The sequence below is a fragment of the Scaptodrosophila lebanonensis genome, unplaced genomic scaffold (assembly GCF_003285725.1).
Source record: "Scaptodrosophila lebanonensis strain 11010-0011.00,11010-0021.00 unplaced genomic scaffold, SlebRS2 tig00000165-arrow-arrow-pilon, whole genome shotgun sequence".
In the NCBI taxonomy this organism is placed as follows: Eukaryota; Metazoa; Arthropoda; class Insecta; order Diptera; family Drosophilidae; genus Scaptodrosophila; species Scaptodrosophila lebanonensis.
Window position 1 is genome coordinate 569,492 of NW_022060599.1, and position 26,779 is coordinate 596,270.

Sequence of the window (26,779 nt, forward strand, 5' to 3'; positions counted from 1 at the left end):
TCGCGAGCAACATTTGCAGAGGTCGACAGTTTATGGGAATTTCGAACCGGCTGCAGTTTCGGTTGCTTATGTAGGCCAGTGGGCCAGCAGGGCACCAGCTCCATGTATATATTATTTTGTAAAGTTGGTTATTTTGTAATTTTTTTTATGCACTTTTCTTTCCCTTTCACTTTCTCCCTCTATCTATGTCGCCTGTACTTTGCCGACATGGTTCAGGCAACACAAGCTTTATTATGTTTTTTAAATGTTTAATAAAATGTTTAACTCAATTTTCTGCCATCTATGAAGACACAACATTTGCATTTTATTGTTCCTACCGGCATACTTATAAGAAGTATATCGTAAGCTCACAAATGAAATAATTTTGCATCCAAATTATATGGGAAAACTAAAAGAAGAGTGCGGCGCAATATGAAGAAACTTAAAATTATCTGTTGTTTTTCTGGGCAATTGAAATGGTTAATCTAAGAGTAGGTTCTTAAAGCCGCAAAGTGAAATGTACAAATTTTCTTTACCTTCACTTCAGTTTGCACTACACCTAGCGGTCGCTATTTATCAGTCAGTCTACTATTCTAAAACAAACTACCAGATATATCAGCTTAGTCTACGAAACTTCAATAACCTTCCAGCTCGCAAGCTTTTACACAAAATCATAAGCAACCTCTATAAAACAAACTGGCATTAACCAACAATATCTGATTCTGAAAAGCATTTCTATATACGTATACATATTGTTCGCCTGTGGTGTTAATTGACCTTCAATATCAATATTCAACGTACATTTTAAATTGAATATTAAGTAATGTGCAAAAGGAATTATATTATTTATGTTGTTCTTTCATAATCACGATACATTCGAAAACTGTTCGCATGTTCTTTCTTTTTCATTTTAAAGAAAATACATTTCTTCTTGAATTACTCTCAAATAGAATGCAATTAAGACGGAAATTACAGAGCCATTCAAAATTACACAACAATTTTCGGAATAGATAAATAGAATAGATTCCGAAACTGAAACTATTTTTTATCCACCTTAATTGGTCTTCAATACAATGAGATAGAAGCATTATTATTTGCTCATAAGTTATAATCGTAACACAGAGGAAGAATAAATGTTGATACACTAGTACTACTATATCTACTATATATACTCGTATGTATGGCGCTTCTAACCAAATTTTAGTGAAATTAAGTTGGCAACTAATTTCGCCAAACTTATACGACCATTCGTTCTCATAGTTTTTCACAATTCTCCTATCATAAAAGTCGTTGAGTAAACTGTTAATATTTTCTTATCTCTTATAATAGTACTTATGTATATGTTGATCGGCAAAGTGCATTTTTAGATTTATATATTTGCTTCGGTTGACGAGTTTTAAGCTTACTATTAACTTTTAATTTAGCTTCGCCAACAACATTTCATTTCACAAATACGTTTTTCCATGACTATTCTTTATGACCAGCTCAGCAAGTTGGAGAATTATCTTTTACTGTAACCAATTCATGGCGAATACAAATCTAACAAAACCGCAGCCCTAAGTCATATACAGTCTGCTGGAACAACAACTACTAATAGGAAATAAAAAAGTTCGCAACGATTAAATTATTAACAGTTGCGACATTAATGGACTGCGGGTTAAATAAGATTTATGTATATTCACATAGGAACACATTATGCCTATGGCTTTGCGAATAACCGAAATCTGAATATTCAATCGAGTATTTATTAGGTTGATCAGATCGTTGGCCTCATGTGGATCTAATTGGAGACGTCCTGAAACATTGAAGCCAGCCATTTTTTCTGAATGGCGAGATCAAATAATCTGCACCGTAAATTACGTGTTATATCCGTTGGAGATCTGTCCTAGTGTTATGCCATTTTAGTTGAACTTTCAGCCTTTTAGGTAAGTCAAGATCGTAGTTGAAGCATTATCGACATGGAATCAAGGTCAACATCGGGGCACTCATCGAAGGACTCAACACTTTGCTGGACGAACCCATCATCAAAAAAGTAGTTCTTTTGCTAGGAAATTAGACTAGAATGACTTTTGGAAATATCAACCGAACAGCATCTTTAAAAGAACACTTCAACACAGCAGCCCCCAATGCAGTCTTCCCAAGTTCCCCGTGCAAGAAGACAATGCGAAACTAATACTCAGATCAGGCGCACATGAGTTGCAGAGTGATAACGTAATGGGCCGAGAGGTACGTGAATTTACATTACTGGAAGTAATTAATGAGATAATACATATAAATATACATACGAGTACATACAAAACGTATATTTATGTAAAACCACAGTCTGTTCATGAAGAATCATTATCATAAAAGAATACAAAACTGCTATATACTCGTACAGAACTTGCATCATATTCGTATACCCTTTATTTCTGTAAGTGGACTTCACTATCGAAAACAGATCCGGTCACTAAACTAAACACATACTTGTACTACAAAAATTGTTTTATGGAAATATTGGAACCTACGAATAATTTGCAGCAACAGTCAAATAATTGAGTGTCCTTGCTAATATAGCAGAAAAATCAAATAAAAAGAAAACCCACACAAATGTTAAACGTTGGTTCTTTGAATACTGGATCCGAGTCGTTTTCAGTCTTGAAAAATAAATGGATTTTGAATAAAGATCATAAATAGCCAAAAAGCAGCGAATGTCTTTAAAAAAATATATATATATTTTAGGTCAAATTTATTTTATATTGAATGAAGAGAACGCATGACATGGATGACAAAAATGCAGCGAAACTGTCGCTCTGGATTAGACATTTCTAGCCACTTTTCTTGACTACAGATATTCTAGGAGAAGAACCAATTAATTGAATAGAATTTAAAGAATTCAATTTTTATACCTATTTACATAATATTGGCTACTCTGGCAAAAAGCTATTGCTCAGCGTGTTCTGAGTTGCCATTTTTCCAAAACATTTGAACATTTTATTTTGGACAAAATGGCACAGAGGCGGAAGTGGTTGGACGCCATTGTTGTGTGTCATCCATGCCATTCATCCATCAATGACAACTGTTCGTAAACGTAAACAGAAACAGAAACAAGAATTGCAATAACTGCAACAACAACACGTCCATTGACCACTAGACATCAAGAAAATCGAGCCGTTGACCCTGGTTTAGTTAAAATATGCTCGCAAGGTTGACACAGCTGCCACACTCAAAGAAATGCCACACTTCTACGATTTGAGAGAAAGCTTCCTAAAAATAGCTTTGTGGCGAAGACAAAGCACCGACAGCCCGAATACACTAACAAGCGTGCTATGAGAAGCGCAGAGAAGGGCGTCCAAAAAGCCAAACAAGTTGATTTTTCGAATTTCTTTCAAAAATATTACATTTTTGCCTTTAGTGTAAAGTTTTTGTCAACTAAAAATAGTTTTGTGGCGAAGACGAAGCACCGACAGCCCGAATACACTAACAAGCGTGTTATGAGAAGCGCAGAGAAGGGCGTTCAAAAAGCCAAAGAAGTTGTTTTTTCGAATTTCTTTCGAAAATATTACATTTTTCACTTTAGTGTAATGTCTTTGTCAACTTAAAATAATCTTGTGGCGAAGACAAAGCACCGACAGCCCGAATACACTAACCTGCGTGTTATGAGAAGTGCAGAGGCGGGCGTCCAAAAAGCCAAAGAAGTTGTTTTTTCGAATTTCTTTCGAAAAAATTACATATTTGCCCTTAGTGTAATGTGTTTGTCAACTACCCAAAAATCAGATATTGTCGGCGTTATCTGGCATATGGCACGTCTGTGCGCGCTCAGGTACTGCCACTTGGCCGAAATCGCACGCAACGCTGCCCGCGATCGCATATTTAAATGAAATTCGTATCTGCGGCTGCGATCAGTTAGAAAGAAATATGCGAAAGCGCTGAACGTCGGACGCACAATTTTTTTTTTTTTTACAATTTTTCGCAATTTTTGTTGTTGTTTTGTGAAAGTGTTTTCCAACATTTTCGGCAAGGGCGTAAGGAGGCGGCCCAGGGCAGAGGCAATGCCCATATCAGTCGGCATTTGCCGGCTGCAATTGCTGGCCAGCATTGGTCTAATATTGCTGACAGTGATCGTGCAGGTGAATGGATAAACATTATTTAATGAGAAAATGGTGAAAATTTGTGAAAACAAACAATATTAGTTTATGCTTTAATCATAATTTGTATAACTTAATTCTAAAAAAAAACCCCCCATTATCAAACAATTGCAATATAATTTCGAATATTGTTGAGGTACACAAATTTTTGAGAAATTTGAGATTTGTAAACCCTAATATTTGACTGAAAGTTCGAATATTGAAGCCGTTTAATTGTAATTTTGAAAAAATAATTACATTTAGAGAATTTTATTTGAAGAATATCAACTATAAGCATTTATTTGCCAATTTATTTCCAGTTAAGATGAAATAGGGGTTAGTAAAGTCTATAGTGTTTTCATTTAATTTACAGATAGCTGTTGCTGCCGAAACAACCACCACGGCCTCGGACATCAGCACAACAACGGCGGGCACAACGCGCAGCTCCAATGGAACAGCATCGTCATCATCCTCGTCCTCCTCCTCCTCCTCTTCGGCAGCGGCGCGTGTGGAGGAACTGCAGCTGAATGCGACAGAGGGCGGCGGCAGTGGAGATGTTGCGGATCACCCACAAAACTATGATGTCATCGATGTGCTGGCAGCCACCAGCGCCGTGGTGGGTAAATCGAAAACGGGCCAGACCACTCGCATTTATACCACGGGCGAGGTGAACGATGATTTCTGGCTGAAGCATTTGGGGGAGGACTTCAAGCATGCGATACATTTGCAGGTGGGGGGCACAAACGATGAATACAATCGCTTGATCAATCAGACACGCGATGGCATACACGAGGAAGTGCATCACGAGTACTTGCCGGGTGCTGAACGACCGCCAGAGCATGAGGAAGGTGCCGCCACCGATGGTGGTGCTGATGGTGGTGTTGCCCGAGATATCCCCGGCCGTCCATTTGCCCCTCATTTGGGTCATTTGGATGGACAGCAGCCATATTTACCAAATCAGCACAACTCCCACACATACCAAGCACACTCGCGCAGCACAGCCAACAAGAACAGCATCAACGACCACAACTACAACAAAGCAACGCGTTACAAGCAACGCCAACGCACACACTCTCACGCACACGCACACTCTCACGCACACGCACAAAGGCCACCATTGCGGATCATCAACTCCAGCGAGGATACGCTGCCTTCTGCGGGGCGGGCGGGTGGCACGCCCCCAGGCGATGTCGATCCGTACGATAGCAGCGCGCACAGCTCCCAGCTGTTGCCCTTCAAATCGCAATTCAACGATTACGGCAGTCGACCCACCCGCGCCCTCGCCAGCGAAATCTATCAGCGCGGCCTTTGACTGAACACATTCACACACACACACACACACACACACATACAACACACACGAACACAAACACACACACATACAACACTTACAACACTTACAAACACACACAAACAAACCTAGCAACATAAAAACGATATTTAAGTATTTTAAAATAAATAAATTATAACAATCGATAAGGATGCTTCTTTTTATTTTATTTGTATTACATAGTGTATACGAATCCGATTTGGAATCATATATATACTCAACTTTTTTAACTAAAAAGATCCTTTTCCACACAGTTATTCTTCAACGATTTTTAAATGGTTTAAGAAGAGCAGGAAAAGTTAAAAGATGACAGCTATGTTTTCTTATTAGTATTATTTTTTCGACTTTAAAACGAAAACTGTTCAAGAAAGCGTATACAGAATTCGTTAATATATATATATTCAACTTATTTAACTAAAAAGATCCTTTTCCAAACAGTTGTTCTTCAATGATTTTTAAACTGTTTAAGAAGAGCAGGAAAAGTTAAAAGAAGACAGCTATGTATTCTTATTAGCATTATTTTTTCGACTTTAAAACGAATACTGTTCAAGAAAGCGTATACAGAATTCGTTAATATATATGTTCCCCTTTTATAGCGAAAAGGATCCTTTGCCAAACTGTTATTCTACAACGATTTTTAAATTGTTTAAGAAGAGCAGGAAAAGTTAAAAGAAGACAGCTATGTTTTCTTCTTATTGTAGTATTATTTTTTCGACTATAAAACGAAAACTGTTCAAGAAAGTGTATACAGAATTCGTTAATATATATATACAACTTATTTAACTAAAAAGATCCGTTTCCAAACAGTTATTCTTCAACGATTTTTAAATTGTTCTCGAAGAGCAGGAAAAGTTAACCCAAGCAGCTTAGAAGAAACAGAAGACAGCTATGTATTCTTATTAGTATTATTTTTTAAAACGAAAACTGTTCAAGAAAGCATATACAGCATTCGTTAATTTCAACTTTCTTAACTAAAAAGATCATTTGTAAAATGTTGTTCTTCAACAATTTTTTAAATTGAACCCAAGCAGTTGAAAAGAAACAGAAGCTAGTATTCTTTAAAGATGCATTTGCTTTTTCAGAACTATTTTTGTCAGAACAAAAATATTGTAAGACCTATAGCTGTACGAGTATATAGCAAGTAGCTATGTACCTTTTAACGAATATAATACTTATTTATTCCAATCGAAATTTTGAGGGTAAAAATTGTACAAAATTAAAACTATAGTCTCAATTTATTTTCAAAACGATCTTAAATATTCAAAGAGACTTTAGAGACCAGTCGCATTCAGAAATCGTCGCAAATTTGTTGCCTTTCTTCGAAAATCGTTAACCATCGTTAACCAGAAGAAAGAGACTCGGAGAGATATCAAGAAAGCTGGCAGCGTACTTTACAAAACGATTTCATGGCCTTATGACACAGTCAGTTGCTTTAAATCGTGTCAAGTAATTGGCACCGTCCGCACAGCTAAGCAATTCAAAGATCATCTAACCATCTAAGAAGATATAACAAGAAACAGAGAATCTTCACTAATGACAAGGGAGAGAAGAGGAAGAAGAAAAAACTCTGCTGATTATGCATATTGTATACCAGAGATCTGGTTGAAGACACTACATATTGTATTTACTTAGATTGGTAATATTTGCTCGTCTCTGTCATCTGTTCCTGTCCATTCTCTTAAACGGCGTCATCATAATTTTTTTATAGGCGCGAACATACTATATACTATATATTTTCAGGGCCTTAAGAGCTGTCGCTGGGCAGCGAGATGACTTTACCTCGACACAGCATTGGACGCACTACTTTTTGATTGCTATCGTGCCCCAGCATTGTCTGTAGAGAAAACAAAGCGAATCGAGACATTGCTGATAGACCCGCCAACATCAGCAGCGACAACAACAACAACAAAAACAAGAACAACAAAAACAATTGGCAACAGAACAGTACAAGAACAGCAGTTGTGGACGCGTTGCTGGAAGAAAAACAAAACCGGTGAAGTAAAAATTTGAAATCGGAAATCGGCGGTAGTTCGCATCGAAAAGATCACGTAGCCGTGTGCGCGATATAAAAGCATCGTTCGGGCCTAGGCGCTTATAAAGAGCTACCAGCTTGCCCAAGCAGCGAGCAGTACAGATCCGAGCTGACATACAACGCACACAACACAGACCAAAAACCCAGGCTAGCAATATGCAATTTCGTCTCTGGTTCGCGCTGTTCGCAGTAGCTGCAGCACCGGTAGGTTTCCCGAACCACTTGGGAAATGCACTCGCAAGAAGGCTCAACTCAATTCATAAACATTTTTCGCATACATTTTGCTAAATTATTAATTTTCTCTCTCTTCTTCTGCCTCATCGCCGATTCGTTTCTGTAGTTGGTGCGCGCTAATTATGGTCCACAAGGTGGTGGTCAGATTCAATATCTGCCCGGAGGTCCTTCGGCCGGTCTGGATGAGTATGTGAATGTGGCTACCGGTGGCTCACAGCCAGCATCCAGCCAGTTGACGAATGCCGCCGAAATCCAGCCAACGCCCGAAGAGGCACGTCGTCTGGGTCGCGTTCAGGCCCAACTCCAGGCTCTGAACAACAATCCCACCTACCAGAAGCTGAAGAACTCCGAGGATATTGCCGAATCTCTGGCCGAATCCAATTTGGCCAGCAACATTCGTCAAGGCAAGATCAATGTGGTCTCCCCCCAGTTTGTGGATCAGCATTTGTTCCGCTCCCTGTTGGTGCCATCGGGCCATAACAACCATCAGGTGATTGCCACCCAACCTCTGCCCCCAATCATCGTTCACCAGCCGGGCGCACCACCAGCCCATGTTAACAGCGGCCCACCAACTGTGGTGCGTGGCAACCCTGTCATCTACAAGATCAAGCCCTCGGTCATCTACCAACAGGAGGTGATCAACAAGGTGCCCACACCCCTGAGCCTCAACCCTGTCTACGTGAAGGTCTACAAGCCAGGCAAGAAGATTGAGGCTCCATTGGCCCCTGTGGTTGCCCCCGCCTACAACCAGCCCCAGCAGTACGGCAGTGCCGGAGCCGCCTCCGCCGCTGGCGCCGCTTCCTCCGCCGATAACTATGCCTCCGGTGCTGATGCGCCTCTGTACGCCAGCCCCTCACCCTATGGCTCACCCAGCTATTAAAGTTGCGGGTCTGAGCTGAGCCGAGTCGATCGATAACTGGGCGCCCAACTCTGTGGCTTGCTTGGTTGTCGCTTCTTGGGCCTCTTGCTCCAACAGAGCCGATCTAGATCCAAGTGACTTGGACAGGTCTTACAGTAAACATTTGTTTTTTTTTTCATAATGCAAATAAAAAAAGCCAAAAATGTAATCTCTATGTCTTATAATTTTTTACCCCCCATCCCATCATATAGATGTGATATCCCCCTTATGCAGGAAATCATCTCTAAACGGGTTTAGTTTCTTAGGAATACGGCAAGGAATAGATCCTTTAATTGAACTCTGTACTGGACAGAGAAACGAAATGCTGATAGTATTTTGTGGGTTCTCTTGATCTTGATACAGTCTGAAAATAACACTTTTTCCATACGATGTTTGTATGTACATATGTACAAGTATATATGTTTTGTTTTTTCAAGGTCAATGACTTCTGGCCCGGTTGAATTATTTATTGCACAAATAACGAAATTCCCACAATTATAGATAAAGAGAGTCGGAACAAAGTGCGGTACGCTTTGCTGACATGATTATAAGTCTTTGAAAGACTTAGTTATGAAAATATGTATATGTATAATATGGAATGTCAATTGCTGAGTTGTTTAGGAAAGGCTCGATTTATATTATATTATTCTATATATTGTATCAACATTATTGCCAATTTTGAATATAAAATTTGAATGTGTAATTTTTGTCAACTGATTTATGAAATGCAAAAATTATGATGATTTGAAGTTGTGTTCTCTATATCTATGTGATTTTTATATTTACGATTTCATACGATCGGAATTATATAGTATGTAGTACTCATATGTAGTTATAGTATCTTTTATGTTCCTATGCAAATCACATTCAGGGAATATACAGACACTGTTACTTCGCTCACTGTTTAGTGGTTGAAGAACATAAATATAAATGCTATGATAACGTTTATCTGAATTATGATAGTATGGGCTGTTTTTATTGAACACGACACGTAGTCTGGAGTTTTCTCCATAAAATATTAACCGATAATTCTCTATGGAATTATTTAACATGTTTCTATAATCGTCGAATTGATTCGAGCAGCAATCACAGTTTCAGAAAAGTAAGTTGGGAAAATTTGCAAATGTTTTTTGGAAATAATCCCGAACTGTAGAGATTCGAAGTATTCTCCGATTCGCATCTGGAAACTGTCATCCCAAATACTAAGTGGCCACTGGTTGCAGCTGCTATTGTTCCCATCGTTGGGGCACGCGACTCTCGACAATCGCCGACAAGCTGAAGCGTCAATGCGGAAATGGAATCTCAGACGCCGTCTTCGTTGTCTTTGTAACACTCGATATGGGGTCGCCGATAGACGTACATATACTTACATACGTATGTCTGTATGTATATATGGGTCTATATTTGTGTGTGCGTGTGCGTGTGTGTGTGTGTGTGTGTGGTTCTGTGTATAGATGGGCAGCGGGTTTGCTGTTTTTTGCGGCGTACGCTCCAAGAAAGATATGCGTGCATGCTGGGTATCTTAGCATTTGGCATGTTCATAAATGGTGGCCAAGACAACAACAATGCGATGGGCCGGAACGAGACTACCGGGCAGCATTCGAAGCCGACGGTCAAATGTCACGTAGGTTGAAGCGTATTTAAAGAAATGTCGGCCAGAGCTTAGGGCATCAGTAGAAAGCAGACGTTCGCCTTGAGAGCACGGTGAACACAACAACTATTGACGACGACAATTCGAAACGATGAACAGATATAGTTTCGTCTGGGCGCTAGCCGCTTGCTTAATTGTACGTTCAGTTGGAGACATCTTGAAGAAGAAGCAGAAGCAGAAGAAGATGAAACGAGATTGACATTGAAGCTTACTTACACATCATTTTTTCTCTTCATTCTCTCAATTTTAGGCATGCGCCAGCGCTGGCGGCTACGGTGGTCAGCAGCAGGGCGGCTATGGTGGCCCAGGTGGTGATGGTGGCGCCGATGCGGCCGCTGCCTCAGCAGCCGCAGCTGGAGCCAGTGAATACGGCAGTGGTGCCGGTTTGGGTGGAATCGGTGGCATCGGAGGCATCGGTGGTGGTGCCTCTGATGGCGGTGCTGCCGCTGTTGCAAACGGTGGTGAAGCCGCTGGCGTTGCTCACGCCTCTCAAGGCAGCTACGGCTCCGACCAGAACCTGCCCTACAAGCCGGTGAACACCAAGGGCAACACCCTCACCTCATCTATCACATATCCCCAGAACAAGGGTGAAATACTCATTCATCGTCCCGCGCCCATCATTGTGAAGCGTCCGCCCACCAAAGTGCTGGTCAACCATCCCCCACTGGTGGTGAAGCCCGCACCCGTCGTTCTCCACAAGCCTCCAGCAATCGTGCTGCGCAAGGTCTACGTTAAGCACCACCCACGTCGCGTCAAGGTCGAGCCTGTCTTCGTCAACGTGGTCAAGCCACCAGCAGAGAAATATTTCGTCAATGAGAAACAGCAAGGTTATGGTCAGAATGCCGGACATGGCTCACATGGCGGACATGGTGGACATGGTGGACATGGCAGTCGCATTTCTCACGGTGGTCCCGGACCCCATCATGGCAGCGGTCCCGCTCTCCCCGCTTACGCCTCGGGAGCCGATAGCGCTGCCGCTAGCGCCGGCTACCAACTGCTCCAGGGTGGCAACCATGGACTCTCCGCTCTGGCCAACATCGCTGGCGAACGTGACGGTTATGGTTCCGGCCCAGCTGGTCCTTATGGCCAAGGACACTCCGGTCCCGGCTATAATGCGGCTCCAGGCTACTAAGTGATGGGTCCAATCCATTGGCCCCCCCATCATCTAGTCTAAGCGCTGCTGGAGACGCCCAATTGACTAGTCGGAACAACGAACCAGTTTCGTATCCAAATCTTCTCAATTGGCTTTAGTTACTAAAGATTTAAATGGCTTCGACGACCCGTGTCTCGAGTACCGGGCGAGCAAGTTCCAATGCAAACAAATAAAAAAAAAATTGAAAAAAAAAAATTTTTAATCAAAACAATCAAGGTGCATTTTTTATTTTTTTTTCCCCCCCTTTTCCTCCCCCCACATTCCCACTCTCAGTGTAGCTTGAAGACCACTCTGAGGTCACCGGAATGCGTGCCAAGCTCGCCAACGATTATTACCCGCTCAGAACATATAAATACTGGAATCAGCTGAAAGCAACAATTCGACAAGCCATTGGAGATACGAGAATGAAACGATCGTGATTAGAAGAAGAAGAAGCACACTAATACCAATATTATCGAGCTAAGCAACTAAACCTCAGCCTCAGGACCGCATTGCCGATCACAAACCGACCAGCAAACCGACTTCTGACCGTGTCTTTAAAGCTGAAATTTGGTAGTAAGACCCTAATAAAGAGACCCTTAAATATAGATATAGTGCATAATCGTTTGCTAGCCAATAAGTGCATGGTGTTAGAATTGAAGACGCTAGTTTTTTTTACATCATTTATAAAGGTATTCTATGTATATGTTGCGTTTCGTCTCACCCCTAAGTTCTAGATACTCAAAACGAATCGATATCAAAGATATGACCGAGAGATATCGTTCGTATGCAACGTGAGATCGGATCACAATATATTATAGCTGCCGGACGATTTTGCAATAACATTCTTCATTTCTGCAACAAAATGTAGTCACGTAGATTTGAAATGTTGTGATTCTATATACAATTGAATGATATAGGAGTGATTCAAATATTACTTTTCATTTTGTTAGGTCATCAATAATGGTGCAAACCTTGAGTTGGAATGGACTACTAAATCAAGAACAGTATGTTACTGCATTTGCAAGGGTATATCCATTTTTATTTCGTTATATTTAAGGCATATATACTTTTTAGGACATTCTTGCCATATTTTGAATACTTAAAAAAAAAAACAACTATTAGTTCGAGTCCATTTCGTTCCCTCCCGAGTCCGAAAGGATAATCCCCTCTAGCTCTAACATTGTTGCTATTTCTCGTATGTTTTTCCATCCAAAAATGAAATGCATACTAAGAATTAAAAATTATAAAACAGTTTCAAGTTGTGCGCTTTTTAAAACCAATATATAAGCCCTGAAAACCCTACTCTAGAGTATGGTTTGGTAGAAAAACCAATTAGAAAATAAATACTTGCTGTTAGAGAAGAAACAAACAATACCCAGCCATTTAAAAAAGTATTTTCAAGATTTTGCGCAAAATTGTAAATCAGAGAAGCTGCTCGAAATTTAAAACGTGCTTATATACGAGTATATAATTATATATTATAGTATATAGGAAGGAATATCCGTTATACCAATTATTGGAGAAACGTATTTTCCTATGCACTTGAATTGACTCACGCGGCCATCTCTAAGTGGAACTGCAAGCGACATTCGAATCGAAAGTAGGTCGTCGTATGACGCCCATTTTCCGATTTGAAAAATCAGCATAAAAATGCAACAGTTTTTGCAAAACGTTTTCAGTTTGTAAGCAGAAATTGCGAAGCGCACAAAAATAAATAAAACACTCAAGCGCGCAACTCACTGGGCTAATTGGGCTGGGCTTGAAGAAAAGCCGCGAAACTGTTACAAGTTCAACGACGCGCTTACGAGAAACGCGCGCGTTTCGCCAGCAACATGATGCGTCGCCATCTGCCATCGATGACATACCAAATAGTTAGTGCCCTGCTCTGCCTGTGCCTGATACTATCCGCAATATGTCTGACCAATTCTCAGGTACATTACCTGTACAGCACAGGCTGCTCCTCTCTTAAATATTTGCATCTATTGTTCCGCCAAACTTCTTACAGCCCGTTAATACGAACCAAACTGGCGATATCCAAATAGTGCGGCTGCGAAGACAGAATGGCAAATCATTACAGTATCTCATTGATCTTATATTTAGCGTTGTGGACAATGTGCCCATTAGCTACTACAAGAGAAAAGTGAACCAGTAATGAGATGAAAACGTCAAGCCCAGAACCAAGTATGTAGCTTAACGTATTCTCCTATTGAGATCGTGTTTGGCCAACTCTACCCAACTTCAACACAAAATTTAATAGAAATCAATTAAATTTAATCGCAAATAAATCTCTATAGTCAAGTATGTGGTATTTCTTGTTCCACAGCATCCATTTAATTTGAAATGAAATCCTTCTGCGAACCCATCCATAAAATCGATTATAAAAAAATCTGAGGAACACTAAAATTGTAACAACATATTTTCACTGTTCTTGTGTGGTTGAGTTTGGTTATTTAATTAACGTTCTTTTTTTTAGTTTTAGTTAGATTTTATGTTGTTTTTTTTACATTTTATATAGTTGTTGCTTTTTAAATATATATTTTAAATACATATATATATATATATACGTAAGTGATATTTGTTATTTGTTTGTAAAGCCTACTTTAAGCTATAAATTTATGCTAATAAAACCGCACATGATTGTAAATAGCTATATGTTACACATTTAAAAATTGATTAAAGTTTCGTGGCTATTATGTTTGTCTTTGAATTATGGCTTCTTTTTTTTTCTATTTAGTCGATTGCTTAGATGTGATTAATATGTAAGAGAGAATGTGCACACATGCCATAAAAAATGAAACTGACAGCACTAGCGCCGCTTCAGGATCATTCATTAAAATTGATGCAAATGGAATGTAAATGTAGTGTATAATGTTTAAATAGCAAAGATGAATTGTGAAAGGGAATAATGTTGGCAGCATAGAAAAAAGGGCGAAGTTTAAAAATACAAATTGATAATATCGGTATGTAAATATGTATAGTATAAGATGATTGTGAGAAATGCGGCGGCATGCATGCAATTATGAGATAATATAACAAATAATAGTTGCAGCTACTGCTGCTGCTGCTTAGTGGCGTCCTGCAGTGGCATGCAATTGCGATTGCTGTTGTTGTATTTTACTTGTAATGTTCGAGTTCTGGGTTTTATTCGCGCAATTGTTGTTGTTATTATTGTTGTTAACATGACCAACATTGGTTACCCCATTTGGCATGGACAATTTTTTTGGCATTTCATAGGGTCGTCCAATCATGTTCGGCGCCATGTTCCATGCATGTGGTGGCTGCAAGGCAAATAAGACTTTATTAATAAAAGTATTAAACGTATTAAATTAGTGGTAAGATATTAGGTGTTATGAGAGTTAGATAATATCTTTTCTATTTGGGTTCAAATATATAAAGAAATCTACATGGCAAGTTCACACAGATGGGCAAATATGGCTTATAGTTTCGTATATAATGAGGCTTGCCTATCATTCCCCCTTCTGCCTCTTACAGGGGTTAGAAATAAGGAGATCATATGGATAAGTATACGTATGGTTGTCCTGCCTTCTTATATTATTAACATTTTTTATAGGTAGGGTAAAAACTAATTCGAAGCTTGCGAGAAACATAATACAAATTTATATAGCAATATGTAGTTTCGAACCCGTACTTTATAGGTTTGAATATATACATATAATCATAGCAGACTTTGAAAAAAGAAAACATAAGGGGTTGGATAGTATTTTTCTACCTGTACTCCTCCGGCGCCCTTACGTGTAAAGTACATGGAATGCTGTTGATGCTGCTGTTGTTGTTGTTGCTGCTGCTGCTGTTGTTGCTGCTGCTGTTGTTGTTGCTGCTGCTGTTGTTGTTGCTGCTGCTGTTGTGGTGATGGCGGCGGCGGCGTTGTGTAATAGTTAAAGTGCTTACCATTAGTGCTGGGCGATGGTGTTGGCGTGGGGAGCAACGCCACGGCACGATTCAAGTTCGCATCCTTAACATCGATGGTGAACTTGTTTCGTTTGTCGCGCGGCTTGTTATACGGGCGCTTGCTACTTGAATTATAGTGAACAGCTGTCTTGCTGTCCACTTCTTGTTCAGCATTCGAGCCGTCCGGTGATGGTGGTGGTGTGGCTGTAACCACCTCATCAACAGCTTCTACATGCTTGCCAGCTCCTCCTCCTCCTCCCATTTTGTTGGCCTGCGGCAATTTGTTGTTAGTAAATATTAAACATAATTTATTTTTTATCCTGGCACCCACTGTTATGTTTGCTGCGCATTGGTCCGTGTTATTGTAGTGGTGTGACGATTCTGATGGACTTCCACCTCCGTTTTGCTGGCATTCATATTCACAATTGTGCGGTCCATTGAAGTTCAATTCTTCTGGCTTGTTTATCGCACGCAAATGGGGGGGTCCATATATTTGAGATCCATTCCAGGATGTCTGGACATTCTGCAATGAAAATTGCGATATTAGAATGAAGATAATGTGATTCTAAGCTACAATTACCTCCGCCGTGTCCGTAAGGCGCTCGCGATGTGTCATACGTTTGTGCATGTCCACACCCATATTGTAGAAGTAACGTAAGGTACCTACATCTACAGGCAAATCATCGCCATTGGGACGTAACGAGGGTCGCGGCTCGACACTGCATTCACGATTATCGGCTAGTGATGCCGGCTGCATTGCTCCAGCATTCTGAACAGCCGATTCCTGATCCTCTGATCGTCTGGGACTGGAGGATGCTGACAAATAAGATGGCGTTGGCGTTGTTAAAACTCGTGTCATAACGCCACCGTATGCTGTTGCTGGTGGTGGCGGTACAGGTGGACCGAGAATTGGAGATAGCGGCACAAAAGGTGCAGGCTGCGGTGGTGGAGGTCCCAGCGGTCCGAGCGGTCCTATGCCACCCATTGATCCGGGCGGTGGCTGTGGCGAAGGGTAACCATATGGCATGTATACACAGCCGGCATTTGCTTGAGCTGGCTGCGGCTGTGAAAAGACATTGTGAAACTCATCGGTCATGCCCATTGGGGCGATGGGTCCCAAATGCCACGAGCCTGTGCCATTGGCAACGGCTGCTGCTCCTGTTGCTGGTGGCGGATGTGGCAGAGGCAATGGCAATGGTCCAGAACGTATCGACACATAGCTGGAATAATTAGCCGCCAGCGGAGGTGCCGAAGATAAACCTACAGCTCTTCCGGTGGCGCCAGAGATCCCAGTATTCTCACATGTGCTGGCAATGTGTTGCTGCTGTAGATGCTGATGCTGCTGTTGCTGAAGCGCACAAAATCGAGGTTGACGTGAACGCTCCATTGGATTGTCAATATGACGCATTTGCTGATCCGTTTGGCCACTCCGAGTTGAATCCTTGTTTATGTTCTCCTCGTCCATACTGTTGCTGTTGCTATTGTTGCTAGTGCTTGGACCGTCATGGATTTCAGTAATATTGCTGCCCTGTTTGGTTTTGAACGGCTGCTGCTGAGAATTTAAGATCAGCTGATATCTGAAACAATCCATGGGTTGTAGCTCATAGCCACTATATTCCACCATTGACTCGCACTTCCCCGGTTCGAAATATGGGGCCACCTCGAACATTTTGGCTGTCTTCTTCCATTTATACATTTTCGATCTGTGTACAAATCTTGTTATATTATTGCTCTTACGTTGATAACGCTGTGGCAACGACCAGGGTCGGAACTCATGTGGCGGAACCGGATGAAGCGATTGGTATGTGACCTTGAATGTACAGTGATATAAAGATGATTAGTCAGCAAAAGAATTCTTTGTTTGAAAACCATAAAACATAAAAATTAATTGAACTCTTTTGATTTCAGACCTTCAAGAGTTTTTCTTTCACTCTTTAAAAACAGTCCACTTGATCTTGCTTGTGGAAAAAATGTATGCCAATAACCAACTAAATTCTTACGACAGCAATAGGATTATATTTTGTAAGCATATCTTCTGCTCAACTCGCCATTTCTATGGCAGCTTCATAATAATTATATAATGTGTCGAATAACTTGTGTGCAAAATTGCAACCAACAATTTGTGGTATAAAAAAATAACCAAAAAGAAATTTAAAAAACAAAAAAAAATATAACAGTATAAGGAATTTCTCGCAATATCGCCTACCAATACATTTTGGCCTAAGTTTTCCACAAACACCATATAGAGAGATTTGTCTTTTGAAATTTTTTGTATGTGGCATGTGAGCATTTCGCTTCCACGTTGGAACTCCCAAAGACACTTGGCGCCGATCTGGAAAAGTTTAGGGATCAGGTGAAGCTGGTGATTGGTTTTTTCATATAGGTGAGTATGTGTGAGTGTGTGTATATATGTGTGCTTGAGTGTTGGCGTGTTTTTGTGTATGTGTGTAAAAATGTTACAAAGGGCTGATGAGGACTAAGCTCACGCGCCTACCTTAAAGTTGTAATCGCCAGCATACATATTGTATCGTTTTGCCTCCTTACGCATATCATTCCAGCAATCAAACTCAATATTGCGATACATATGCGAATCCAGAGATTTGGCCACCTTGTAGGGGAATGGTGTTATACCTGAAATATTGGATTAAATAATATATGGAAAAAAATATGACTATGCAGCCTTCTTATAATCATACGCTACTCAATGGGCGATTAGAGAGCATAATAAAACGGGTTTTTTGTTATTTTCCTCAAAGGAATAAACTCACCATCATCTAAAAGCTGGCGCACACACGATATCATTTTATTTGGACACATTTGCAGTTGCTCATTGGAGGCAAACGATGTCTGTATATCTGTGCCATTTTTTAAATCACGTCGTTTCGCCAAACTCACTGTACTTTGCTGCAATATCTTGGCGTGGTAGTGAATCCTGTTGTGAAAATTGCACAACTTATAGTTCTCTAATATGCACTTTGTTTCCTCTGGAAGATCCAGCTTGAAACTGCGTCCATCCTTGCACTTGACGCGAACGATATAGCCGGCACTATTGTATTCCATTTCGTACGAACCAAGATTGAAGGTCTGCGGATGCAGCATTGTCTCGATAGCAAAGCTAACGTCTGGCAACTTGAAGAACATCTTGTAAAGCAACTTGAATGAAATGGCTACATTGGACAATTTAAAGTAATATTATTTTTGAACACAATTAGATGCAATCGCTTACCCTGACAAATAGCCGCAGACTCAATATACTTCAAAGGATAGACCGAATCGAAATGGTTTTCGTGAGCAAAGAAAACGCGGAAGTTGTCAATGTAGTGTTTATTAAAGGTGACCACAGTACCCAGATTGAAGGGCTCAAAGAGTACGACATTGCGACTATAAAGAAAAGGCCATTACAAGATTAATTCAACAAGAAAAGAAACTCATAAATAAATTATCACCCGTAGATAAATGATAATTATTTTAACCCTCCCTTTTTGTATTACAAAATTTGTAGTCCAAACATTTCTTTTGTTTTAATAATTCGTAAACCTTAAATGTTTGCTACATCCTTATTCTAAGATACATGGCATGCCAGCTAAATGTTTGAAAATTTATTACAAGGTCAGTAAACCCTCTCTGCTATTTACTTACATATATTACAGTACAAGAAACTCACCGATACATGCAGCACATAGCGCGTAACTCCAACATAGTCCCATAGGTCTTCGGTTTAGCCATATCCAGCATATAACTGTCATAGTCGCCTACCACATGCTGTTCGAAAATTCGTCGTTTTTGGGTCATAAAGCGCACACACTCCAGACGAACCTCGTAGTGCAGCATTTGGGTATCATACATTTGTTCTGCAATAATCCGAAACAGACTGGAGGCATCTCGAGCCGTGTGCTTGCGATAGAAGTTGTTACTCTCCAAAAATTGATCGTACGGATCTGGTGCCTGGCGGCTGCCGGAAGTTATAGGACGAGGAACCATTGCTTCTGGGGGGGAGAAGGAGTTTTAAGATACATACATACATATGTAGACATTAGGAACATGTAGAATATACATATGTATGTACATAAGTAATTATAATGCCATATGCCCAGATAGTACGTACATACATATGTACTATATACATACATACATATGTATATTGATCGTGCTTAACACCAGTTACAACAATTCTAACACGATCGTTATAATGTATACGCTATTATAATATAGTACATACATATGGACACAAATAAAAACGCGTAATAAATGCAACTCTTTATTTTGCTAAGCAATTTGTGTCGTACGCAAAAGAAACGGTAATTGAAACTGTCGGACGTTGCCCTGTACCCAGACAAATAGGCAATGCGATGAAAAGAAATGGCAATACTGTTTCTGCACAAAAATGCAAAATGGCGCGTGATCTTTAACCCTAGAACATCATCCTTATTTTTGTCATCCTTCGTCATTTTGACAAACCTATGCTATACAAATTTATTATTTTCTTTACTTAATTTTTAAACAATAAGTAATGAAATTCATATATACATATTTTTAATTGCTTGGACTAAGAAAAATTAGAACAAAACAATTAAGAAAAACCTATTTTCAATCGCGCAGGGCTAAGACGTGGGAGAGGACAAATAAAGGCATGCAACTACGGAGTTAATATGTGTGTATACATATGTTTGTATGTATATACAAACTGATGTGTGTACAGTGTTAACCGTGAGAAAAAAATGTTTGACCATCGGATTCAGTAATATGTATATGTATGTACATACATATGGAGAAGAATGTATGTAACACTAACTAAGAACGTACATTTATTGCGAAACAAGTGCATATACACTTGATCATAGATTGTGTGTAAACGCCACCTATGTATGTATGTGTCTGCATATATGTATAGGTATGTACATATGTATATTACATTTATGTGTATATGCACAATTAGACTTACCCAATTGATATCACTAGGCAAACAATAGCACTCAGAAATCGTAAAAACACATGAAAATTAAATTTTAAAAAATGCAAAACGGCCAGAGGTGCAATGATAAATGGAATTATGTATGTATGTATGTATGTAAACGCAAGCGTGCGTATGAAGTTATGTTGTTATTGTAGAAAAAATAAATATTTAAAAACGAAAATTTAAAAAAAACAACACTTGAGTGATATTAGCAACTGCAGTATTTCAAAATACGTATGATATTTTTCCGCCAGACCGTCTGCGCGACACAGTGTTACACATTGAAATGAGGACCAGTTTTAAAATAAGATCAGTTGTCGCTCTTCACCCCCTTTGCCCATTCACACAGGAAAGCCACAGGTGCTTTCCAGGCCCTAACGTTATATTTCCAAGGGCAATATTGAAAGAACGAAAATGTAATAAAAATGTTATGTTGGCAACGCCCCTTTCTAATGGTGACTGCGTTTCAAAAGACGACCATATATTGTACATATGTATGTATGTACATACATAAGTACATACATAGTGAGTGCATTGCAATAAGTGCAATATACAAGCATGCGCATATTTGTGGGATTACAATTTTCCCTTACGTTTAAAAAATGCATGCAAATTTGAAAATAATGCACTTACATATGAACTCATTTATAACGATTTGTCTGATTATTTTAATAGAGATGAGTGATAGGTGGTCGTGATAAGCTCACAGCTGTATCTATCGCAAATATTTTATGCCTATCGATGGCATATGGCGAACCTATCGATAGCAAAAGCGCGCTTTTTATTTTTGTTGTGAAAAGGGGTGGAAAATTGAAACTTTGTGCCGCTTTTCTTCGCTGTTATTATACTCGCCTGTCGCGCAGTTTCAGTTTGAAATTTCAAGTCAATGAAGCCAGGAGTATACTTCAAGTTCGCGCTGTTACCGCGACTGCAGTTGTCTGGAAGAGATGTGAGTGTGTGTGTGTGCATTGTTAATAGTTGTTTATTTAGTTGTGGTTATTTTGTTTTTTTTTTTCTGTTACCAATTTAGTAACTACTATCTAAGTGTTTCTGTTTTGGTTGAATGCCAAGTGTCTCGGTGTTTTAAAAACAAACTCATTATCGTTAAGCCATGAAGCGGTAACACCAACACTTGCATTCTTTTGTTGTAAATAAAACAAAATAAACGTATATGTAATGTTAAATGCAAGCTATTTAATAACAGATATGTGCAATAAATACCAAAATACGCATTTATAAATCAGTCAAAAATGCCAAAAAGGTCCAAGTGCGTGGTGCCCTGTGCCCTTTACATTTCGGTTGGTTATGAAATTCGCTTTTGCTGTCGTTGTTGTTGTCTTGCTCAGGATAAAGTCTCGTTATTGTTGTGTTGTTAGCGGCGCGTGCAACGTGTGCAGTTATTTGGTTATGGCATTCCCTTTTGGAGGAAGGCTCGGGTAAAAATCAATATACATACATACATACATATACCTAGAATTAATAAAGGACAAAAGCAATGCAGCAAACTTGCAGTCTGTCTGTATGTCCTGCAACAGCTGCGACAACAACAACAAACAAAAACCCAATGACGACACGTGTTCTCCCCCCCCCCCCCCCAGTGCGTCAGCTCGTGCGTATGTACTTACATACAAATGTATATGTATGTATGCTTGTGTGTATGTGCCGCCTCCGTATGCATTTGATGGCAAATCAATAAACAGTTAATCAAGTTTGTTGAACGCGTCTAAAATTTGTGCCAAACGAGCATCTTAGCTACAGCTCGTAATTACCCTTTGTATTTACGCATGCGACCCGGCACTGTGGTTCATTTTTAATTGTTGCGTGATAAAAATCAATAAGTGCCACATTGTTTGCCCGCCTCACCATAGCTTAATACATTAAATCCTACTGGTTGTAAATTTTTAAGCAGATTATTACATTTTATTCAATGGGGGAAATTAATAAACATATATTTAGTCGCTACTAACTAGATGACGAGTTTCTCTCCAATGACGGTAACGTGTTTGCATATCTGACTGAAGCCTTATTGGCTAATTCGCGGAATGAGATTAACTGGCAAAGCAAATAAAGAGAATATTCTTTGTATATTCGTTCTTGGGATTCTGCGAACTTGTAGCCCAGTGTGCGGTTGCGTATTATTTGTGCGTGCGTATGTACATATGTATTTATGTGTCTGCCTTTTTTTTCTTACTGCGTGGCTGTTGGTTTGGTTTTTTGCATCACGAAACGAAACTCGAGTGTAATGCGTGTGGCTTTGGTTTCAGCTGCTTTTTTTATACTTACATATACTTATACGTACAATACACACATGCATTTGTACATCTGTGAATATGTGCTCATTTTTTTGGTCCATCTATAAATCTAACGGTATTTTGTATATGTTTATTTAGCTAAGAATTTAGGTCAAGCAACTGCTGCTGCTGACACAATTTATTTGTGCGTTTACGACCAGTAGGGCAGATGTGTGTAATAGTGTGTTAGTTCTGTTGTGTGTTCTGTTTTGTTGTGGTGTTATCAGGTGTTGAGGTCAAGTGACTATGTCAATGTCATTTGGCTAGGCCAGCCAGCAATTTCGCAAAACTCGTTGTGCAATACAAAAACAGACAAAAATTCACATGCGTGACAAATAGTTGTCAAGCCCAGATGGGCGTTCTCGCCCGCCCTTTCGCCTGTTTTTTTTTTCCATTATATTGCAAATGTCAAAGACAAGGCAGTCTGGCAAACACACACACACATTCATATGTATACATATGCCTAGAACTCATATGCATATGCATGTGTGTGTATGCAAGCAGACAGAGCATTGATTAAACAAAAATCATATTTCTTATCAATTGTTGTTGGGCAACCTACACCTTCTGTCCTTGCCATTGAGTCGCTCTCTCTCTCTCTCCCTCACTCCCTCTGTTTGAGTGTCTCTTATATCTACACGCTACTTGCCTGTTGCCGATCTGAGCTTCAGCGTACAATGGGCCTAATATGAGATGTGACATTAACTTTCTCATTCAAAAAGCTACATTTTTATAATTTTTTCCAAATTGTAACAAAGTGATAAAAGAGTCATTCTGAGAATCTATATTTAAGAAAGTCGCTTTAAGCGTTTTAGAAAAAGCTCTTCAAATGAGAGAGTAACGAAACAGCAGAGTAGTGTTGAAAAATGCTTCACAATTACTTTAAGGCTGGAAAATCATAGCTGAAGCGGATACAGCAACAATGATTTTTAAAACTAAAAATAATCATTATTATCGTCTTTACGGTGCAGTTTTTTCATAATTTCTTCAATTAATTGCCTTTGATGCATAAAATGTATCACAAACAATATAAACAATTGTAAACCATATCGCCACAGTTGCGACGGGTCTCTTCCAAATCAAAATTTCTGCTGCCTATCTTATCTTCTGACTGACCGATGTCATGGTTTTATAGTTTGTCAGTGAGTTTAGTATTTATATCACATTTGGGGGCTTACGGAGTGGGGTCACAAAACCCCACAACGACGGGGCTGACAACTGTAGCGTCGTATTTTTAATACGCTACCTTCATATGTTTTCTATTTATTTCAAGATACATTTCTTGGCTTTTTGTTGTGATTGTTCTTCGCTGTAAGATACATATGTATATACGAGTATGTACATATACAGTGCTCCTTTTGCTGTTGTTATTATTTATTGTTGTTGCCTGCCTGCCTGTCTGCCTTCCTGCCTGCTTGCCTGTCTGTCTGTCTGCGCTCGTCTGCTGTTGTTGTTTGACGGTCAGCGCCAAAGATTTTGCGCTTCGCATTTTCAGTTGCCGTCGAACGTTGAGCGTCAGCAGAAGTTTTTGTTGATTTGGTGAGTGGTGGAAAGAAAGAAAAAAATAAGCGACGAGTAAAAAACAACTTCTGCAACTTGCAAGCCTATTAGAAGAAATGAAACCGAAGATAGAACGGCAAGAAGCAATCGCAACCGGTTTTCTTATTTCATAGTATTTTTTTTTCCTCTTTGGCTACGTTAGCAACAAAACTCGCGAATTCCGTCGCCCACTGTTATCTAAGCTGCAAAAAGTAAAAACTAAACAGAAAACAGTTACAAATACAATGAAATAAGAAAAGCAAGCAAACAATTTGCAATCTTATTGATTAGTTAGTTCTGAAACACGATTGTCTGTCTGTCCGCCGTCACAGGCAATGTCATAAAAGTAGGCCTACCTCAATAAACCAGGCATCTGCTTTTGAATGCCCACAGTGAACACTCAAATAATGCAACTAATATAAAGGCTCCTATAATACGACTAAGTTAAATAGTAAATGGGACATTGGAAGTTCATTCTATGTCGGCTACAATACTGAAAACTTTTCAAAATGATTGTTACATCGAAAAGTGGCTACTTCGGACTACCATATCTTATTGATTAGGTCACAGTTCATATACTTTATGCATATAACTTCCATGAAAACGAACCCAATCTTTTTGCGAATGAAAATAACTAGAAAATTTAAACACCACTCATATGAATAAGACTAACTTCAACAAATAGCCCTAAATTACAAGCTCAATCGAGGTGTGCCACTTTGACAGAATTTATGAATCGAAATCGCACAGAACAATGGGTTTATACCATTCCCAAAGATTCAATTAAGCGATGCCAAATAACACGATTTTTAACAAGAAATTGTGAATGTGATGCCATTAGTAATATTCAGGCCAAATGATTTATCAAAGAATTCGTTTAGATTTCCATTGACGTACTCCTCAAAATCGCTTTCGAAAGCGTACAAATTTTAAATGCAACATTGACCTCTCTGAACCCAATCACATTATTTTGAGTCTAGCAAGTCCAAAAAAGAAGATCATGGCAGATTTTCTCTATTTTCTGTAAATTGCACTGTTTATGCAACAGAAATGAAATGAAATTTTTAAAATTATTTTTGGATTATTAAGCTTGTAAACCTTTTATGTACGAGTTCGTGTACAATAGAATACCGCATTCTTTCGGTTGAACACAATCCTATTACAATATTTAAACAAGTGTAAACATTTGTTTTGCAATTTCAATACATGAATACTTGTAGTTTCTTAACTAAGAAATTAGAATAACCGTCTAAGGCTATGGTTTATAATTGGTATTATTATAAGCTTAAGTCGTTATCAATTTGTATCGGAAAATATTATATATTATTACAGCTCACAGAAATGTTGGGTATTCTTCTGGATGGGTTTCCCAGCTATTACAAATTACTTGCATTTAAGGCACATATGCCAGCACCGCCACTGCTCTTATTGTTAAACTCTCCAGTTATATATATATATATATATATATATTGAATTTTTTGATTCATTTATTACTTATATATTGCGGTTATTTACTCAACATTCATGCCATTTATTAATTTTTTTTCGTGTTTGCTCATGCGTGCTGTTTCGTGCCTCTTTGATGCAAAACGAACACGCACGAAATGAGAATTTGTAACTCGAATATGTCACGATAAAAACACGGCTCATGCGCACCTCTAGTCACTCGTAAAGAATACTCCAAACTTTTAGGTAATAACGATATTAGTTATTGAATTGATTAAAATCGAACTTAGCTTAGAATGTATTCAAAAACCCTAGCTAAGGACTAGAGCTTTTTTTTTAGTTGCTGTGCATGCCTATTATTTGGGCCAAGTCTGTAATGTAACTTATTGGTAAACCGTACAGGTAGTTGCCATTTAGCGCGCCTATTATTTTGGCCAAGTCTGTAATGTTGCTTTTTATTTCGCTATTTGTTTTGCTTCACAATTATGTATATTTTTCTTTGTTCTTTTTTTTCTCTCTTGTTCTTTCCTCTCTGTGACAAATGTACGCACGATGTTGCCGCCGCTGCTGTTGTTGCTGCCACTACCCGCCGCCGCCCACCGTCGCTGCCCCCACCTCTAACAGTAATCGTGGTCGGCGCTGTCTCAATCGTCATCCTCATCGCTATCGCCATCGCCATCCATTATCATCTTGTAGAGAGCATAGGAAAGGGTAACAAGCGAAGCTAAAACAGAACTGCAGCTAAAATCTGGGCACGACGGGGGCGCGTCATGAAGCCAAAAACGAGAACCGCCAGCAGTGGCGACACCGCTAATTCAACCACCAACACCGCCACCACCACCAGCAACAACAGAAACAGCAGCAGCGGCGAAACAAATGCTCCCAGAATGCGTCGCAGGCCAATACGTAAGCTATTTTTGTTTAATTTCGTTTAATTTAATTTTAAATTACATTGCATGCATAAAAATATGTTGTAAAGACTAACAAATCGCACAATAATCGAGGGCGGATCAATAAGTGAACCTCAACACTGCCGCCATCTATCGATCAAATATCAACTGCTTTATTTAAGACAAGATTGAAGCCTGCTATAAGCTTCTTTTTTTGGAATAAATGTTATGGCATATTTGAAAAATATCTATTCCAAAAAGAAGGAGACGTGCCAAAAACTATCGAAAGAATTAAACTTCAAGTAGTGGATGACTTGTATGACAATTTTGACGTTCTGCATTATTATATGGAACGCAATTATCCATCATGGTGGTAAAAAGTAAT

General features: G+C 39.3%; 5 protein-coding genes across 7 annotated transcripts in view; 4 read left to right on the forward strand and 1 right to left on the reverse strand.

The window, feature by feature from the left end:
- Positions 1-3,895: 3,895 nt before the first annotated feature.
- Positions 3,896-5,514, forward strand: LOC115629821. Its single transcript, XM_030526391.1, has 2 exons — positions 3,896-4,088; positions 4,459-5,514. Exons 1-2 carry the CDS (start codon positions 4,011-4,013, stop codon positions 5,395-5,397), a joined length of 1,017 nt encoding a protein of 338 aa, XP_030382251.1. The 5' UTR covers positions 3,896-4,010; the 3' UTR covers positions 5,398-5,514.
- A 2,011-nt stretch (positions 5,515-7,525) lies between these two features.
- On the forward strand, positions 7,526-8,748 carry LOC115629820 (chorion protein S36). Its single transcript, XM_030526390.1, has 2 exons — positions 7,526-7,651; positions 7,788-8,748. The coding sequence occupies exons 1-2, from the start codon at positions 7,604-7,606 to the stop codon at positions 8,559-8,561; spliced, it is 822 nt and encodes a 273-aa protein (XP_030382250.1). The 5' UTR covers positions 7,526-7,603; the 3' UTR covers positions 8,562-8,748.
- Positions 8,749-10,248: 1,500 nt separating this feature from the next.
- LOC115629809 (chorion protein S38) lies at positions 10,249-11,564 on the forward strand. The gene is made up of 2 exons (XM_030526377.1): positions 10,249-10,366; positions 10,481-11,564. Exons 1-2 carry the CDS (start codon positions 10,322-10,324, stop codon positions 11,360-11,362), a joined length of 927 nt encoding a protein of 308 aa, XP_030382237.1. The 5' UTR covers positions 10,249-10,321; the 3' UTR covers positions 11,363-11,564.
- A 2,380-nt stretch (positions 11,565-13,944) lies between these two features.
- Positions 13,945-20,483, reverse strand: LOC115629830 (protein ovarian tumor locus). Of its 2 annotated transcripts, none has more exons than XM_030526407.1 (9): positions 20,217-20,483; positions 18,939-19,257; positions 18,501-18,655; positions 18,043-18,441; positions 17,769-17,905; positions 15,855-17,084; positions 15,606-15,797; positions 15,096-15,545; positions 13,945-14,643 (listed from the first exon to the last, which is right to left on the reverse strand). In XM_030526407.1, exons 2-9 carry the CDS (start codon positions 19,253-19,255, stop codon positions 14,431-14,433), a joined length of 3,093 nt encoding a protein of 1,030 aa, XP_030382267.1. In that variant the 5' UTR covers positions 19,256-19,257; positions 20,217-20,483; the 3' UTR covers positions 13,945-14,430. The 2 variants fall into 2 exon arrangements, with proteins under 2 accessions (XP_030382267.1, XP_030382265.1); XM_030526405.1 differs by having other exon boundaries at positions 18,939-19,260.
- Positions 20,484-21,040: 557 nt separating this feature from the next.
- The window catches only part of LOC115629805 (solute carrier family 41 member 2), a 51,161-nt gene continuing 45,422 nt past the window's right edge, over positions 21,041-26,779 (forward strand). Inside the window, exons 1-2 of one of the 2 annotated variants that reach the window (XM_030526370.1) lie at positions 21,041-21,177; positions 26,129-26,410. In XM_030526370.1, coding sequence (XP_030382230.1) covers positions 26,275-26,410 — 136 coding nt within the window. In that variant the 5' untranslated portion in view covers positions 21,041-21,177; positions 26,129-26,274. Of the gene's footprint in view, positions 21,178-24,023; positions 24,059-26,128; positions 26,411-26,779 lie in introns of those variants that run through there. The other variant, XM_030526371.1, reaches the window with a different exon arrangement.